Below are 20,468 nucleotides of genomic sequence, written 5' to 3' on the forward strand. Positions count from 1 at the left end.
CTACCATGACAAGCCCATTCTGGGAGAGAAGCAGGCGGTCATGGTCTACACTCTACCATGACAAGCCCATTCTGGGAGAGAAGCAGGCGGTCATGGTCTACACTCTACCATGACAAGCCCATTCTGGGAGAGAAGCAGGCGGTCATGGTCTACACTCTACCATGACAAGCCCATTCTGGGAGAGAAGCAGGCGGTCATGGTCTACACTCTACCATGACAAGCCCATTCTGGGAGAGAAGCAGGCGGTCATGGTCTACACTCTACCATGACAAGCCCATTCTGGGAGAGAAGCAGGCGGTCATGGTCTACACTCTACCATGACAAGCCCATTCTGGGAGAGAAGCAGGCGGTCATGGTCTACACTCTACCATGACAAGCCCATTCTGGGAGAGAAGCAGGCGGTCATGGTCTACACTCTACCATGACAAGCCCATTCTGGGAGAGAAGCAGGCGGTCATGGTCTACACTCTACCATGACAAGCCCATTCTGGGAGAGAAGCAGGCGGTCATGGTCTACACTCTACCATGACAAGCCCATTCTGGGAGAGAAGCAGGCGGTCATGGTCTACACTCTACCATGACAAGCCCAAAAGAAGCGACTAGACCAGTGGTTCTCAAAGGACACCCGGGATGCCCCGTCTGAAAATAAATTGTGCCGGGGACCCACAAATTATTGAACATTTTTCAAACCCTAAAATGTTCAAAGAAATGCAGATTTACAAGCTCACAGCGCGTGACTTTGTGATGCTCTGTGAGTTTGTATATCTGCTCTTTTTGAAGAGCTAATGTATAAAATATGGATAAGGTGGTTAAAACTTAAAATGAGTATGACGCTGTATTAACACAATTTGCTGGACCCCAGGGGTCCCCGGACCCCACTATGAAAACCACACATGTTATTTGAAAATAGACATACAAGCTCACATGCTTGTGAAGAAATGTGGAATGTTTTTGAAACATTTTAAATAAACAAATCTCGCATGGGTCCCCATCTCAAGATTTTGAGATGGGGTATTAATTACTGGGTCCTTGACATGAACATATTTGAGACATGCTGGGTTAAACAACATTAATTTAGGAAGCATGCCCAAATAAGCAGGTACACTTTAGAATCAGGCCCAAACAGAACGCAACCCGCTACTACCAATATTTGCAAACAACATTACAGAAAAACAAGTCCAAAGACGCTTTTAATAAGCAGACTTGGCAACACTGATGGGAGCAACAAACTCTTGTCTGTTGGGAAATGTAGGAATGATATGGATCTGATGCTTTAAATCAGACCGGGCTGTGGTGTGTGCATTATTAGGGCCACAGTTTTAAGGACATGCTACACCAATTAATGCAACTCCTTGCAACTGGTTAGATGAGTTTGAATTGTCGATAGTTACAATCTTTAATAGATGAGACAAGGACATTCACATTTTGGTGGCAGACTTAATGGCTGATTCGGTCTGGTTTATTAACCAGGCTAAGACTTGCATGGTCATAAGACTAGCGAAATCTCTGATTTTCAAGTGGATGCTGTAATTCAGAGATGTAACTGGCGGCCAGCCTGTGTAATCATTTCTTTGTACTGTAGGTCATTAAAAGGATTTGAAAATCCAGTGAAGTGCAGCCAGCACCTGTGTTTATACAGTATGTGACCTACGACTGGTAGTTGTAAGGAGTCTGACAGATGCATCTAACTGGAGAGATATAACAGAGAAATAGAGGAGCTACTAAGGGTGGGAGAGTCCATTACAATATAATCAAGACCGGATGAAACAAAAGCATGAATGATACTTTCCAGATCTTGAGCGGTGAGAATGGATTCAATGTGTCTGTGTATTGGGTCCTCCCAGAGTCCCCGTCTCTCCAGCTCTTTAGTGAACGTATTGGGTCCTCCCAGAGTTCCCGTCTCTCCAGCTCTTTAGTGAACGTATTGGGTCCTCCCAGAGTCCCCGTCTCTCCAGCTCTTTAGTGAACGTATTGGGTCCTCCCAGAGTCCCCGTCTCTCCAGCTCTTTAGTGAAGCTGAACGCGGAAGTGTTGGCTGCATATAGCCCTGTTTCTTTCCTTCCAGGGAGCAACATGGAGTCCACCGTACGGTCTTCGCTTCCTAACCTTATTTAATTAACCTGGGAGTAGGAAGAGTTATTTGTGCATAGAGCCCATTGCTCCCGATGAGCAGGTTGGTGCCTTGAATGGTTTCCTTTGCCGCCGTGAACTTGTGTGTGAATGTGTGTGTGAATGGGTGAATGCAATGCACAATGTAAAGCGCCTTGGATAAAGGCGCTATATAAATGTGCCATTGACCATTTACATTCATATTGAAATGTATGTTATACTTTTCACTTGTAGATTTCAAGTCAAGCACAAGGTGCACACTCTGTTGTGATTGTAATCTCTTTCATATCTTATTTATTTTGTTTATCTGCACAGGAAAATAAATAAATAAATAAAATAAGGTTTGAACAAAACACACATGCACACATGCACACTAGTCAAGTATAACTCCCGAGCTTAAGGTGTGTGTGTGTGTGTGTGTGTGTGTGTGTGTGTGCGTGCGTGTGCGTGCGTGCGTGCGTGCGTGCGTGCGTGCGTGCGTGCGTGCGTGCGTGCGTGCGTGCGTGCGTGTTGTGTCATACGTGTGTAACTCAGCTGTTGTGGTTCCAGGAGGATGAAAGGGAGCGCCACTGAGCTCTTCTCTTTCTTTTCTTTCAAAGAGACGAACGCAGGAAGGGGAGGAGCTACTGTCTTCACCAACTCACTGAAACTCAGTCCTCAGTGTACAAATGGAACCAAGTGGACCTGTGCACTCTCTGATACAGATACATACAAATTGAGGATTTTACTGTGTATAAAAAAGAATCACATGAGAACGGCGTGGCTACAATGCCTTTCTATCGGGCAGAAACCTCTTATCTCCATATTTGAACTTTTTGTATTTTTCTGTAAACTAATGCCCTACTTGTTCATACTACAACGTTACAGCAAGCATTGAAAAAAAAAGCATTTGAAAAGCCACAGTTCTGGACATATTAGGATTCCCCCCGACAGACACGATATGATGTATATGATGAAAGATTACAGCTGGGTTGAGAGCCCCATTGACTTCCATTATTTAATTTAAGTATTTAACAACATAGGCCTATATAAAAATGAAATAAATGTTTTGGTGCTGATCGAGATAAGCTTTTGGACAAACACACAGAGGCCCCTTTTCCACCGGGTTGAACCGGTTCAGAGTGTTTCCACTGAAAATGAATTGGTTCAGTACCCAAAAAGTTGGTTCGGAACTGATTTTTTTTTTAAAGGCTGCCGGTTCCATGAAAGCACCAAGGTTCCAAGAATCTAGAATGGAACCAGTTCTAGAACCAAAGTTCTTTAGGTGGAAAAGGGGCCAGACAGACACACAGAAAAACACACAGACAGACACACAGACAAACAGACAGTGGGACAGTCTTGTAGGATTCTTGTAATTTGGGTCTCCCACGCGGTTCATAATTAATAATTCCAGGTGGGACAGTAAGCTCACGGACTGAAGCTTTAAACCCAAGAGCAAACCCTCTCACTACTGTTCAAACACGTTTACAGTGAAGGCTGTGACATGCAGAATGTAAACGTTATAATATGTCAATGCAACATTTTTCTTTTTATGTTTTCCTTGGTACTTTGGGCTTCAAGTGTCTCCCGGCGTGTCACTTAGCGTGTTGACATGAGCTGTCACAGGGATCCCAGCAACACTGGCAGCACTGTACCGCCTTGTATGTGCACAGACAGACAGGCCGCGTGCACGTGTGATCAGCTCTGTATAGCACAGATACGCTGCATTAGAGATGGCAGAACAGACGACACATTGTTAGAGAGGAAACATTCCTCGATCGGATGGGTCTGGATTTGTGTGTGTGTGTGTGTGTGTGTGTGTGTGTGTGTGTGTGTGTGTGTGTGTGTGTGTGTGTGTGTGTGTGTGTGTGTGTGTGTGTGTGTGAGTAACATGCTAGTTGGCAGCACTACACACACTCGGATGTCACGGTCCTCTGTAACATCTGTCCGTCCTCATGGTGAATGGACTTTGGGGCTTAGAAGGAACGTCAGGAACGCTTGCTCTCCTGCAAGGATAAACTGCTGCTTTCATGTTCCACCAGCGCTCTATCACAACATTTACACACCATGATTCACTGAGTTACGTACTGTACATATGCACACACTGAGACGCAAACTATAGGGACTATAGAGGGAAAGAGAGAGACTGGCTCTGCTTGAAACGTTCTGTCAGACCTGGGCCTCGACTATTATTAACCCAGAAAAAGCTAAAGTAGGCTAGTTAAAGAAGGTCACGATGTCATGGAAGAAAGTACAACTTCACCCTATAGGAACAACTAAAATACAACAATCTAACAATTACACGCAGGAGTCTACAACAGCACCTTAGGGTTACTAACTTACTATACTACAGGGGGGGGGGTCGCTAAATATTTGTGTGATAACTGTTTAAAAATTAACCACTTGTCTTGAACCCTATAGCATCCTTACGAGAACTTTAGCCAAAAATAGCAGATCTACAAGCTCAAGCTATTTTTGGCAAAGAGGTTTGGTGTAGAGGGATAACGAGAGTGAAAGTTTACTATTGATGTTTTAAGTGGTTAAATGTCTGAAAGTACACATTAACGTGAATCCAAACACTGATCTATGAAGCTATCTATGAAAAAGTTAAATATGCAACTACACAATTCTATTCGATATGTAGTGCGGTCCCTGCCTCATCTCTGCCTCAGACAGACAGACAGACAGACAGACAGACAGACAGACAGACAGACAGACAGACAGACAGACTAGGTGGATAGTACTACTGGCAAGGGAGGATGCTCAACCCATAACGCCCACAACAGAGCGCTCCAAGCGGCCATTGGCTCAACAAGTTGAGGGGACCCTCCCCCTGGTATGACTTGCTCACCCTGCCATAATAAAGTCACTAACACTCAAACTGCATAGCCTACATGAGCTGCACGGTGGTAAATGGAATAGATACAATAGCCTAGATTAAACACAAGCTGAGTGACTGTAGACCTGTTTGATGCTCAAAAAGAGGAGTTAAGGGAAGGGACATGACCTTGCCCCGTCAGCGGGTGACATTATTATTAATAATCAAGTCAAAATGTCTAAAAACGCATGCAGATCAACGTACAGCCTCCCCTCAGCGGGCACCGCCGTCACAGCAGCATCCCTCGTGTTGACCGTGATGCTGGTTGCCTCCAGACACCCCAGCAGCCCGTGGCTGGATGCCTTGACGTCCCTCGACCCTCCGGACAGACCGGTGGTGGGTGGCGGATCCTCCGGGGAGAAAGTGAAGGTTTTCTCGGCGTACTTCAGCAAGTTGGCCCGCGAGAGGAGAGCGCTCGGCGGCCCCCCGCGGCGTCCCGGCGTCCCCCCCGGTCCGGTGGCGGTGGAGGAGGATCTCTCACCGGACCACCTGTTCGTCGCCGTGAAAACCACCGAAAAATACCACCGCCAGAGAATGGACCTGCTGCTGGACACCTGGATATCCAGGAACCTCAGACAGGTACGAGGGTGCCTGATGATGATGTCTGTCTGAGCAGAGAATAATGACCTGGTTGGATTCTGTTTTTAGAAATCTGAAATACGGAAAATAGTCTACCGTATATACGTATTGTAGCAACCGGCCATAACACAGCCCCGTTTGGAGGGTGGGTGAGGGCGGTTCCAAACTCAATTGTTATCTGCCGGGGTTCGATCTTCTTAGTGCGCGAAAGTGTAAATTGACAGTATCATGACTATCATCAAAAGCAGCTGGACCTTTCTGTCATAGAAAAGCCAATTACCAATTATCGGATCGATACTATAGCCTATCTGTCACCTGACAGACGGTCACATGAATTTTCTGACAAACTGATTTAACTCTCACAGTTACATGATTAAACTAATTTAGGGTGCATTGGCTGCAGCCTAAGAGAAACGTATAGCTTTGCAAGAACGTTTTATATAGGCTTATATAATTTAGACTTTTTACGCAGGATACGACGTGGTGCATCGTGCATGGCTACTCTGACTCCGAGGTCTCTCAAGTGAAACTGCAGCCAATAAAATCACATCGCCAACACTGTTTATTAGGGCCATCTAGAGGTCTATTTAAAGTCTAGAAGCCCCCGACCTGAGAGCAACCACCATAGAATGTTATACACCCCGTGAAACGCGATTTGTTCCACTGGCTCTTTCATCCTGTAGGCTAGTTACTTACTTTCATTGGTTTAGTTAATGGTAAAGCTGGCGCCTCTAATCTGAAAACCTGGCTGTCTTTTGTCATGTAAGAAAAATAAAACAATTAAAGAGGGGGGGGGGGGGGGGGGGAGAACAATAATTGACTTTCATTATGTCTTTCTCACATTGTCCTTGTATCATATGGTCATTCAAAGTGAATGACTGGCCCAATAATTGACTTTCATTATGTCTTTCTCACATTGTCCTTGTATCATATGGTCATTCAAAGTGAATGTCTGGCCCAATAATTGACTTTCATTATGTCTTTCTCACATTGTCCTTGTATCATATGGTCATTCAAATTGAATGACTGGCCCAATAATATAACCATATGATGTACAAGGACATAATGGGAGAAAGACATATAATACAAGTCAGAGGCAGGCAGAACTCAAGGGAATAGTACTGAATGCAACAGGCTGCAATAGGATTGTTCAAGTCTCATCCTGCGTTTGTGTTCCACTATAAACCCTACTGTAGTGTTGACATGTAAACACATGGAGGTAGAGAGCTTAGTGATCACACAGCTGAGTGTGTGTGTGTGTGTGTGTGTGTGTGTGTGTGTGTGTGTGTGTGACGTGTGTGTGTGTGTGTGTGTGTGTGTGTGCGCGCGCGACACTGTGCGTGTGTGTTTGTTTGTGTGTGCTCTCTCTGCTCTCACGGTCAGGTGTGTCTAACGCTACCTTCTTCCCAGACACGCCTCTATTACTGTGAGACTGCTGAGTAATGAAATGCCTCAGCATTTCACACACACACACACACACACACACACACACACACACACACACACACACACACACACACACACACACACACACACACACACACACACACACACACACAGTGTTGCTTGTGAAAATGCAGCACCCTGGGAACTCACCGTCTTTCTCATGGAAAGTTGAAAGGTGTGCGATCACGAGAGTAAACAGGCGCGTACACACACACAAACGCGCATGCACACACACACACACGCACGCACGCACGCACGCACGCACGCACGCACGCACGCACGCACGCACACACACACACACACACACACACACACACACACACACACACACACACACACACACACAGTCACACACACACACACGCACACACTACTCAAGTGAGAACTTTCCATGGACTACACATATGCTTAGTATATTAATACACTGTTTATATATAGACTGTATGCCTACATAATAATAATAATAGCTCAAATTTATATAGTGCTTTTCTAAATACCCAAAGCGCTTTACATAAGAACACTAGGAACAGACTTTATTAGGAAAACAACTAAGCAAAACATAACAGATACAACAACAGTACAAGGTTAAAAAGATAAAAGGATAAACGAGGGAAGGGGGGACATCTTAACCAGGCCTCAGCTGGGGAAAGCTATCCTGAAGAGGTGGGTTTTGAGTGAGGTTTTGAATGAGAGGAGAGAGGGAGAAAGTCTGAGATGGTTGGGGAGTTCATTCCAGAGTTTGGGGGCCGAAACGTAGAAGGCCCTGTCCCCCCAGGTGCGGTACTTGGCCTTGCGGACCTTCAGGATGTTGGCTTCACTGGACCTGAGGGGGCGGAGGGGGACATATGGTTTGAGAAGATCGGAGAGGTAGGGGGCAGCCAGGTTATTGAGAGCTTTGTAGGTGGTGAGCAGGATTTTGTAGTGAATTCTTGTTTGACGGGGAGTAGTGTAGGTCGTGGAGGACGGGTGTAATGTGGTCTCTGAAGCGTGTACTGGTGAGCAGGTGGGCAGCTGAGTTTTGCACGTGTTGTAGTTTGTTGAGGACTTTGGAAGTGGTGCCATTGAGGATACTGTTGCAGTAGTCAATCCGGGAGGTGATGAATGCGTGGATGAGGGTTTTGTCAGCAGGGAAAGTCAGAGAGGTTTATGTGGGGGAGGAATGAGAGGGTGGAGTCAAATGTGACACCAAGGTTACGGATGTGGGGGAGGTTGTAACAGTGGAGCCATCGATGCTGAGGGTGAAGTTCTGGGTGGAGCTGGTGAGAGAGTTAGGGCCGATGAGAAGGATTTCTGGTTGAGTTTTAAAAAGTTATTTTGCATCCATATTTTAATATCAGTGAGGCAGGTGGTGAGGGTGGAGTGGGTGGCAGCAGTGATGGTCATAGTATCCAGTGATGAAGGCTGGTTGACACGATACAGTATACTGCATATGAGTCGCATCCACTGATCTGTTCAAAATCCATTCATATATCCATTGACGCTATATGTACATCCATGCATATACTCACTAGTGATAACTATATTTACAGGTGACTAGGATCAGACTTAAGTCTATTTATTTTATTTAAACTTTATTAAACTATAAACTTTGTACCAGCCCTGTGTTTCACACTCACTGCTGTTGCTATAATAATCGGCACTTTGGCTATCAGTGTGTGCTGATAGCCAAAGTGCCGATTATTTATTAGGGCGCAGAGTAGGAACCAATGTTTCGGCAGATGCAACTGCCTTCTTCTTCCTAGCTTAAGTATATTAACCACAAAACAAGCATCTTCTCGTGTGATGAGTGGAACTTGTCCGCACAAAGTCTATTTCTCAAATTCTGCAGAGACATTAGGACCTCATAAATATTGTAATGCAATTACACACGCATGCACACATGCATGCACGCACACGCACCCACCCACGCATGCACGCGCGCGCACACACACACACACACACACACACACATGCTCTCCCTGCCTCAGTGACTGCTGCTGTTGTCCTAGTCTTAACTGTAACACCATTTCCTGTGTTGTAAAACTCAAACCCTGGCAAACTCCCAGCACACCCCCAGCACACCCCCATCCACCCACACCCGCACCACCATCACCCAGCTCCTCACGAGGATAATATATATACTTGTAGAAAAGATATCGTCTCTGTCGGGTGGAAACCTCACATATGTCCAAAACTGTAACTTTTCGGGATTCAAATTCCCAAGCATCAAAAGTAGCAGATCTACAAGCTCAAAACTTGCGGATCTGCTACTTTTGATGTTTTTGTGTGACGTTGTAGTTAATGTAGTATGATCAAGTATAGGGCATTACTTTTCAAAAGAACACAAAATATAAAAAAATGGAGATAAGAGGTTTCTGCTCTCAGCAAAGGTATACTGCTATAAAATATATGCTGGAGTTGCATTGTGGACAAACACGCACGCACGCACGCACGCACACACGCACGCACGCACGCACGCACGCACGCACGCACGCACGCACACACGCACGCAACCACACACACACACACACACACACACACACACACACACACACACACACACACACACACACAGCGGCTGACTGCTCTCCAGGGGTTTAAGTGGCTCAACGAAAGATTGACGAAAACACACAGCTGGTTGGTCGCTCTGCCGCTCTTTTCTTCAGCTTCCCTCTCCAACTCTCTCTGTCTGTTTCCACATAGGGGTGAGAGAGATGCATGCTAAACGTCACTATTCTTTTGTGCATGTTCATAATTTAAATGTTTTGATGTTAGCCAGACAAGTAAAAGTACTGCATTCAGTAAAGGTACAAAAGTATTGGCAATTTGGCATCAAAATATACAATACCAAAAGTAAACGTACGTCCCATTTCACAAGTTCAATGTGTATACAAATCTTTTGAAAATAGCACATCTACAAGCTCACAACATGTCGCATTGCGAAGTAAAAGGCTAAAGTGGTTAATGCATGTTTTGTAATAATAAAACTAAAAATCTAAAACTAAAAAGGTTTTCAAATAATTGTAGTGGAGTAAAAGTACAATGTTTGCCTCTGAGATGTAGTTGAGTGGAAGTAAAAGTAGGAATATTGGAAAATGTAAAATACTCCAGTAAAAAAGTAAAAAATACCTCAAAATTGTACTGTACTGTAAGATACTTGAGTACACTACATGTAAACCACTGGTTATAATGCATGTAATTGGACCAATTGTACTTCGAAACAATGGATCGACTAATGCCCTTACAACAGCACCTGTGTTAGCTGGTTAGCTAGCAGCGCTGCTGGGTTTGTTTAACCAGGGGGACAGCTCACTTCCTATGGAGCGCATGGTCCAGTCATTCCTCCCCACCCTGTCACTCAACACTTACTATGTACGTGTACACACACACACACACACACACACACACACACACACACACACACACACACACACACACACACACACACACACACACACACACACACACAAGATGAGGGCCGGGTCAGCTGCTGTGGAGCTGATAGACAGAACAGTTACCTTTGTGTTTGTGTGTGCGTGTGTGCGTGCGTGCGTGCGTGCGTGCGTGCGTGCGTGCTAGAGCCTGACTGATGACAGAGTTTTGGGTCCAGTCAGCTGATCCCAGTCCTATAGATCACAGATGACTGATGAAGGGGCCGATATTTTGTCCTAATGTGCAAAATGATTCCAATTAACTTCAAAAACTTCATTGAACTTCAATTAATGTATTTAACCACATACAGTATGTCCTGTTGAATATTCTTCCGAAAGTAGAAGATTGTAGTTTTGCCTTTTTTTTTAAAATTATTACTACTGAAAACGTTTGCTAATATTATTAATGATGACATGCTCAAAATAGGAACGGCAGGTTGAAAGAGGTAAAGAATGGGGAGAACTCGGCTGCATTATTGCCCGTAACGAGTTAATCAAAAAAAGTCAAATAATGGCCAATTTATCAGCATGTCCGATATATCAGGATTCAGTGTGTGTTAGAGAGCCAGGCTAGTTTGACGGAATAACTTTAAATGTACTGTATTCTGTGTGTGTGTGTGTGTGTGTGTGTGTGTGTGTGTGTGTGTGTGTGTGTGTGTGTGTGTGTGTTTCACAGACATATGTGTTTACTGATGGAGAGGATGAAAAACTGAGGAAAAAGATAGGTGAGTCTCTCACGCACGCACGCACACACGCACGCACGCACGCACGCACGCACGCACGCACACACACACACACACACACACACACACACACACACACACACACACACACACACACACACACACACACACACACACACACACACACACACACACACACACACACACACACACACACACACACACACACACACACACACACACAGAGAGAGAGAGAGAGATTTTGCTGAGTAGCTGTGTTATGAGGGATTGGAGGCCTGGGAGACAGGAAGTTGACACTGTAAAGCAGGAAGCAGGGTGCTGAGTGGACAGAAACACAGGAAGTGCTTCCAGTGGGTTTACAGTGCAGTGTTTATCATCGTCATGCACAACCTATTCATTTACACAGAATCATATTTCACTTTGGCTTTTTTTTATATGATGATTAAAAACTCCAAAAACATTCCAATAAGAGACTTGTTATGTTCTTCAGATAGTTTTGTGGTCGAAAGTAGGGCTGCAACTATCGGTTATTGTCTCCACCAGGCCGAAGCCATGGGGAGCCTACGTTTTGTCCGTACGTGTGTCCTTATGTGATCAGCTAATCTCCGTCACCGTTGGCTTGATCGCAGCAAAATTGTGCAGACACACTCCCTGCATGACGGGGCAGAACCTCTGCCTCAAATTATTCAGGGAGTGTGTGTGTGCACAGTTTTGCTGCCAGCAAGCCAACAGTGGTGGAGATTAGCTGTTCACAGACAGAATGACGGACGGATGGACAGACCACACTCCTGCAAACAGAACGGCCAGACGAGGTACCCATTTGAACAAAATGCCTCAAATCATGAACACAGCGTGCAATTTCTGTCAAATATTGCACGCACATTCCCACTAGGCAGAGGAAGAAATGCCACCTGAACATTTTCAGACTCATGGTGGCTTTATACCAGGCCGATTCGTGTTTTTACCTACAGTATAAATGCATCGCTCTGCGTAAAACTTTGTATGCGCACTCCCTAGAGCAGTGTTTCCCAACCTGTGTGCCGCGGCACTTTACTGTGCCGTTTGATGTGTCCAGGTGTGCCGCCTGATTTGACCGAAAATAACACTAACCCTCCCCTGAAAGCAATCGTTGTTGTTGTCACACGTCTAACCATTAGACGTGCGATAACAACAACTACGGAACAATAGACTCTAGGGCCTAGAGGCCAAGGACAAACCTTTTCCCTGCATTTTCACATCTGCCTTTTACAGTGCCACCCAGGAGGCCGATATTTGCTAAACACATTTCTCTATATTGCTCCCACAGATTTTGTCCAAACATCACGCAAATCGGTACACATTATCTCTATATAGTCATCTGATCAACACATCTGTCCGATGTTCACATTCCGATTGACTACAATTTATAGCTTTCAAATTTTGCAGGAGCATTTCGCACAAATATGACACAAATCATGAACGCAGCTCTCGACTCACAGTAGGCCAAGAAAGAACCTCCACCACCACAAATGTTTCACCTCGGCCTCATGGTCAAAAGTTTCTAGTTTTTCTCTGTTGGTCCACATCAGCAAAGCGCATTATTATCCTATAAAACTGAGATCATTGTTTTTGGACCACAGAAACAGAGACAGAGTGTAATTTCTCACCTTGAATTGCGGTCTCTTATACCCAAGAGTCAGGTGAGAGATCTTGGTGTTGTCCTAGACTCAGATTTAAATTTTAACAGTCATATCAAAACTGTAATTTCATCTGCCTATTATCACCTTAAAAATATTGCAAGAGTTAGAGGAATTATGTCCAAGCAAGATCTAGAAATACTTATACCATACTTATATTCCAGTAGACTGGATTACTGTAATGGTCTGTGATGGAAATAAAATTCCGGCGACCCCAAGGATCGTATTAATGGATAAAAATAAATTATATCTATTCTGTAATGCTAATTAGAAAGGACTGTAAATATATACCTTCAATAACCCAGCAGGGAGACCAAATACCGTGCTGTATTTACCTTAAAAATGAGTGAGTAGCCCTTTAAATCTTGAATGACAGTCACTCTACCATAAAAAATAGAAGGATACCTTAAAAACGAATTGGAGACAGACGAAATAAAGTTCTGAGAGGAAGTTTAAGGTTTTAACTGTAATTTTTAGTAGGTAATAAAGTCAATTTACATAGAGAATGTGCTACATGGTTCAGATAATAATAATAATAGTACAATACATCACTATAATTTAGAGTATTCAATTGTTCCAATATGGATCCGAACTGCCCCTCTTCACAGCATCTTCCTGGCTTATACTGCATCTGACGTCAGTTGTTGATAAACGTTCATTGGCTGAATAGATAGTTCATTTCCGCAATATCCACGGTGGTGCTGGTTGTCGAGCACTCATTGGACCAGCACATGGATGATGAGACTGGTATCGTGACATCTTCCTTGGTTCCGTCATTGATGGCCATAGACCGGGAAAGCACAGAGGCTGGCGTTGCTATGGCAACCTGAAGATAACATTCTTTCCCTGGTAGCTGTGAACTCTTCGACAGAGAGAAATGGCCTGCTATCTACTTTCTCACTAGGCACCAAGGTCAATCAAAATAGACCTCTCAGTATGGCAAGTTTACTGACTGGGGACAGACAGTATGGAGACCGAATAAGGAGTAAACAGGCAGTAAGATATTAAATCTGAATGGTGGCGTCAGGAAATCCATAATATAAATATAATAAAATAATATAAAGGATAATATAGGGCTGAGATGATTAGGCACGTGGATGGTGACATGACATAAATAGGATAAGGAGAACAACCCGGAGTAAACAGGCAGTAGGCTAAGAGTAAAATGATAGAAAGGGCAAGATGACCAAATATGACCTATATGGAACACGGTCTGGGCCCAAGTTCTATCTGAGTTGACCAACAGAATATGATGGAGTGGCCAACTTGACATGACGTGTAAACAACATGTCAGAATTTATCTATCAGTCTGCTCACAGGACTTTCAAACAAAGCTCTTCGTCAACTCCAACTGATTCAGAATGCTGCTGCTAGAGTCCTGACAAAAACTAGGAAATATGACCATATTACACCAGTTCTAAAATCCTTACATTGGCTACCAGTGTCCCAGAGAATTGATTTTAAAATGTTGTTACTTGTCTATAAATCTGTTTGTGGCTTTGGGCCCAGCTACATCTCAGATATGCTGGAGCCATATGAACCCTCTAGAACCCTCAGGTCATCTGGGGCTGGCCTACTGATAGTTCACCCGATAGTTGGAACAAAACATGGTGAAGCAGCATTTCACTATTATGCACCAAAAACCTGGAATAGTATTCCAGGTTACATTAGGAAATCCCCAACCATAGCCATTTTAAGTCCAATTTAAAAACGTATTTATTTAACATTGCCTATCCCAGTGATGTCTAATAACAGCTAGGTCTTGCCTGGGCTTTAAATTAGCTGTGTTTTCTGTTTCTATCAAAGGTGGGAGTATTTGTTGTAATGTATATGCTCCTATATCTTATTTTAATTGTATCTATTATAATCTGTATTCATTTTAAAGTGCACTGTTGCACTCTGTATTTGTTTTTATTCTGTAAAGCACTTTGAATTGCCTTGTGTATGAAAGGTGCTATATAAATAAAATTGCCTTGCCTTGCCTTGCCTTGCCTTGCCTTGTCTCTGTCGGTTCAAATTCAAAAACATCAAAAGTAGCAGATTTACAAGCTCAAAACTTCGTCACTTCGCGTCACGTTTTGAGCTTGTGGATCTGCTACTTTTGATGCTTTTGTGTGACACTGTAGTATGATCAAGTAGAAGTAGATAATTAATTTACGAAAAAAACCACAAAAAGTTAGAAACAGATAAGCGGTTTCTGCCCGACAGCAACGATATTCGTCTCTATCTTGACTCATCTTTTGATATCTGGTCTCACGGCTGGTAATGTTCCATGTGTCATTGATTATCAGGAGGACACCTGATCAATACTAACTGCTCCTCCGCCCACAACCGCCATGCTTTGTCCTGTAAGATGGCTCAGGAATATGACGCCTTCATCAAGTCTGACAAGAGGTACGGAAGAAAGACACACTTGCACGCACGTACATATGAGATTGGGGTCCGCGGCCAATTACATATAATGCTGGGGGTCCTTGACATGAAATAGTTTGAGAACCACTGATATAGAAACATAGGTTTTTCAGTCATGATTTAGAAGGCATTTGTAGAATCGTGCTCAGGTCTAAATGGGTTAAGTGGTTTTAACCCTAGTGGGTGTTGCATTTTAGGTGGTTCTGTCACGTTGACGATGACAACTACGTGCACGTGGATTCGCTGGTCAGAGTCCTGTCCCGCTACAGCCACACGCAGGACGTGTACATAGGCCGTCCCAGCCTGGAACGACCTATAGAGGCCCTGGAGAGGCTCGGCACCGCCCACATGGTATGTTGTTCACCCACACATCTTGCTGTCCAAAGCGCTTCTTATTTCCTTCCGGTTTAAAAGTGCAATAGACAACATTCAGACACTAGATGTCACACACAACAACACTACACCTCACAACACCTCTGTGGCATAAGGTTTCTTATTTCCCTGTGTAATGTCTATAAGGCAGTACACATGCAGATTGCTCCATTCTAACATGACACCTGTTCACAAATGACTGTTTAGGGGTGTGGGGGATAAAAACGGAAGTAACTGGATAATGGCCGCCGTGAGCTAAACAAAACAATATTTTTTGGGGGGTAGAAAAGCAATACATTTAGTCAACACCTTTTTCAAAGCTACGTGGCTGCATTATTTTGTGGTTTGACAATTAGACACCAGAGGAACAGTTTGAACCCTAACCGGGACATTGTGGTGTTTGTCGTCGTGTTCAGAAACAGGTGCGGTTCTGGTTCGCCACAGGTGGAGCGGGGTTCTGCGTGAGTCGTGGCCTCGCCCTCAAGATGAGCCCCTGGGCCAGGTAAACCACCATGACATTGTCACAGTACTTAAATATTCTAGCTATAGGGGCACTGTGGCTCAGTCGGTAGCGCTGTCGCCTCACAGCTAGAGGGTCCCGGGTTTGATTGTCATTTTGGTGCATGGAACTAGGAGCTACTAATATATACTATTCTCTGCCTATCAGGACGTAACTTGGACGGCGCTGAGTCGGGTCTGGTGGCCTTCGCAACGCTCGGCACGGCGACTCGCTTGGCTAGCGCCTCGCTCGGCGGTGCCTCACGTAGCTCATGGCCACCAGACACGGCGCGCCTCCGTCAGGACATCAGTGATAATGACAATGCTACAATCGCAGATAATGACATACTGAACAGTGAGGATGCCAGTATCAACATTTTGGCACCATTCAAAGTGCTGATAACGGATGATTTCGCCGATTATATGCATGATACCAGTCGAATGGGGTCCCCAAGGGTAGGTACCCTCACAAAAAAGATGCAGTAATCCTGGTCTCTAAACTGCCTCCACTGTCAGAGGGGAATGAAGGGGAAAGGAACTGGTTGGAATAATGTGTTTCTTCTTACATCCTACCAGGGAAACTCCCCCCTGTCAGGTGCTAAGACTTGCATGCATTGAAGGAAGCATAAGCACAGTTCGGGGCTCTCCCCGAGCTCACAAAGCCTTGCATTGTAGATCTGATATTTTCACAATATTTATCTGCGCAACCGAGTCATTGAATTGAATGCCTCAACTCCCACAATTCCAAGTGCTTGTCAGGGTGGGGGGTTCCAGTTCTAATATGATTATTTTGTTGGTCATGTCACGGCCTGAAAAGGTTGAGAACCACTGCTGTAAGGCAAGGCAAGGCAAGTTTTATTTTTGTTTTTATTTATTAGTTTTTATTTGTATTGCACATTCAACAACAAGGCAATTCATTGTGCTTTACACCAAAAATCAAGCAAAGGAAACACAATTACACACTGACATTAACATGCGTAAAACAAAAGTAATGTCACACAAAAATCACAAATTATGACTAGGATTTTAGCTATCACAACTTGGCGGTGAGCTCAGCGAGATAGCAAATGAGATACAGGCAGACTGGTTTCAGATTCTGGGGCTAATATTAGCCAAGAATGGCCAATCTACTGTTTAGCCCAAAAACATCCCCATCTACCAAAACAAACAGTGAAAACTGAAAATACAACAAGAGGGCAGTGTGTTTCTGCAGGTAAACACCACACTACTTCAGTGGCTGATAACTGCTGAGGGAAATTAGTTTTTTCTTTTCTTTCTTTTTTTTACTGTTTTGTTATGTAAACAAAGCGCGAAATTACATACCTTTAATGAAGACTTATTTTTGTCTTGTCTGTCTGTTTCTACTTTTTCTCTCTCTCTCTCTCTCTGGCTCTCCAGTGATAATGCGTTCATGGCCACCGCAGAGCGCATTCGTCTCCCCGACGACTGCACCGTGGGTTACATCATCGAGGCTCAGCTGGGAGTCAACCTCATCCGCTCACCTCTTTTCCACTCTCACCTGGAGAACCTGGCCCTGGTGTCCGACATACACAACCAGGTGCACACACACTCATGCACATATTTATGCACGCACGTACACACGCATCGCATGCACAGAGACACATTATGTCTGAAGTGTAAGCCTAATGAGTGTGTTGTTAATGTTTCACCCAATCAGGTGACTCTTAGTTACGGCACAGTGGAAAACAACAGAAACACCGTCAACATACGAGGCCCTTTCTCACTGCAAGAAGATCCTACTAGGTAACATAACGTGTGTGTGTGTGTGTGTGGTATTGGTTGATATATAGACCTCCAGTCTAAATGGACGGGTGTGACAATAGTGCTTTATGTATGTTTATAGTGTATACTTTACTGCCACATTTTCCTGGCTTTGTTTATTGTGTGTGGGTGTGTGTGTGCGCCGTGTGCACAAGTGTTTGTGTGTGTGCACTCGCGTGTACACCCTTTGTGTTTTCATGTTCTTATTTTGAAAGTCCCAGCAGGCTGGTTTCCATGCATTGTGAAACTAATTTCCTGTGTGTGTGTGTGTGTGTGTGTGTGTGTGTGTGTGTGTGTGTGTGTGTGTGTGTGTGTGTGTGTGTGTGTGTGTGTGTGTGTGTGTGTGTGTGTGTGCGCGCGCGTGCGTGTGTGTGTGTATGTGCGTCTACGTGCGTGTGTGTGTGTCCCTCTCTGTCTCACAGGTTCAGGTCTGTCCATTGTCTGTTGTACCCAGATACTCCGTGGTGTCCCAGCCTCCAGAGACTATAAAACCACTGCATATGAGACACATATGGACAAACTTAGAGACGGAGGAACGGACTGGAGGGAGAGGGGAGGACAGAACAAGCTCAAGTCTGTCCAGGCGAGCTCTTCTCCTGCAGTGGGGAGAAAGGAAAAAAAATGGCTTACAGCTGTTCCCCCAGTAGATGAATGAATGGAGGCTTCACATTGCCTGGAAACCAGGCAACCAGATCTCTGCTCCAGAGCTGGATAGACTTTCGTACATTTTACAGACAAATAATGTCTGAATGTTGCGATATGACCCCGGCGTTCAGGACACTACTCTGACCAACGGAAGGGCTATTTTAGGACTGGAATAATAAGACAGTGGTTTGTCAAATTTGACTCCTGTCTGACCCTGTGAACCTGGGAATCGTTTTCTTATTGTCAAAAGGGCAAGAAAAAAACTGCAAAGGGAGCGATACCGATCTCTGTTGCTCTCGTTTAGGTGACTTCAGGTACATATTTGTGTTATTTTGTTTTAAAAGTCTTAGAAAGTACAGCGGGCAGTATGCAGTACTTCTTGCGGAAATGAAGTTCCGAGAAGTCGTAAGAACAAAAGGATGTGAATGCAGAGAAAACGAACAAAGGTGGCTGAAGTCCTTTTTGGCACTGCTAACTATAGATTTGCTAACTACCGGTAGCTGAAATCCCTGCAGATTACAGTAGTGTGAACACTATGTGCGAGTGGCAGTGGTGGAAGTAGCAATATAAAAATACTCAAATTAAATGTACTCAATTTATTCAATATTTCAAAAAAAAAAAGAAGAAAAAAGCAGATCTATAAGGTCACAACGCATCACGATTTGACATATTGTGAGCTTGTAGATCGGCTATTTTGGAATAGTAGCCTACAGTACATTTAGCTTCCAAAGGAGTTTTGGCAAGCCAAAATAAAGTCAACTTCTAAGTATGCCGTCCCCTTTAGGCCTGAGGAAAGTAGAGGCACTGCATAGGATGGACAGAGTTGGGTCCTTCTGACCACAAGATGGAAACAATGTACTGCTGTTGAGTACACATAGCCCTAGATCTTGCACCACCCCTTACCCCTCATCCCTAAACTTATTTGCCATTTTTTACTATTTTAAAACATTTTAAAATAGTACAAATAGCCGATCTACAAGCTAAGCCAACGTCTCGATGTAGATTGGCTAGTTGAACTATTTTTAAATGTTTTAAAATAGTAAAAAATGGCAAATACGTTTAGGGATAAGGGGTAAGGGGTGGCGCAAGATGGAGCCCATAGAGTACACACACACTCTCTGACTCTCTCTCTCTCTCTCACACACACACACACACACACACACACACACACACACACACACACACACACACACTTTGTCCATTAGCGCATTCTTGTTCTCTCTTTGACCCTCTGAAACCTATTAAGTCTGATTCTGGTTTTGGCAACCAGAAGTCACTCCACAATTATTTTCAACAGATTTTCTTTCCAACTGCAAATAAGTGATGACCACACAATGTGTCAACACTTGTTTCAGTGGCAATACAGTAGGATATGTCAGTTTTCTGTAGAGCGACACGACAATAAAATTACAGAACAAAAGCGAAACATCGAATTTGACATTTGAGATTGTGAACTGAAAGAGAGAGAGAGCAGCTGTAAATGTATTTATGCATGAATATTCAACCATCAGGAATATAGTAAGCCTGGAGCCATATGCGCATGAACGTAGGGATAAAGCACTAAAGATTAGTATTTTTATTTTTGTCTCCACCAGGCCGAAGGCATGGGGAGAGAGTATGTTTTGCACTCCGTCCGTGTGTGTGTGTGTGTCTCCTTCCGTCCGTCTGTTACCAGCTAATCTCCGGCACCGTTAACCCGGTCGATGCCAAACTTTGCACACACACTCCCTGGATGCCAACGATGAACCTCTGCCCCACATTTTCCAGAACGGCCTGTTATAGCGCCACCATGAGGCAGCTTTTCACATTTTTTACCTGAAACTGCACCGATCTGCGTGAAACGTTGCATGCACACTCCCTAGAGGCCAAGGACAAACCTTTGACCTGCATTTTCCGCATCTGCCTGGAGGCCGACTTTTGTAAAACACATTTTTTGATATTACTCCTCCAAATTCTGTCCAAAAATCTCACAAATCGTT

The 20,468-nt window shown here is 44.2% G+C and overlaps 1 protein-coding gene across 1 annotated transcript; it reads left to right on the forward strand.

Annotated features, from left to right (window-relative positions):
- Positions 1 to 4,988: 4,988 nt before the first annotated feature.
- Positions 4,989 to 19,473, forward strand: LOC306921877 (beta-1,3-N-acetylglucosaminyltransferase lunatic fringe-like). Its single transcript, XM_079499179.1, has 8 exons — positions 4,989 to 5,544; positions 11,077 to 11,125; positions 15,072 to 15,174; positions 15,390 to 15,543; positions 15,981 to 16,066; positions 17,461 to 17,620; positions 17,741 to 17,826; positions 18,267 to 19,473. The coding sequence occupies exons 1-8, from the start codon at positions 5,140 to 5,142 to the stop codon at positions 18,331 to 18,333; spliced, it is 1,110 nt and encodes a 369-aa protein (XP_079355305.1). The 5' UTR covers positions 4,989 to 5,139; the 3' UTR covers positions 18,334 to 19,473.
- The last annotated feature ends 995 nt before the right edge of the window (positions 19,474 to 20,468 follow it).

This window comes from Electrona antarctica (assembly GCF_951216825.1).
Source record: "Electrona antarctica genome assembly, chromosome: 4".
Taxonomy (NCBI): domain Eukaryota; kingdom Metazoa; phylum Chordata; class Actinopteri; order Myctophiformes; family Myctophidae; genus Electrona; species Electrona antarctica.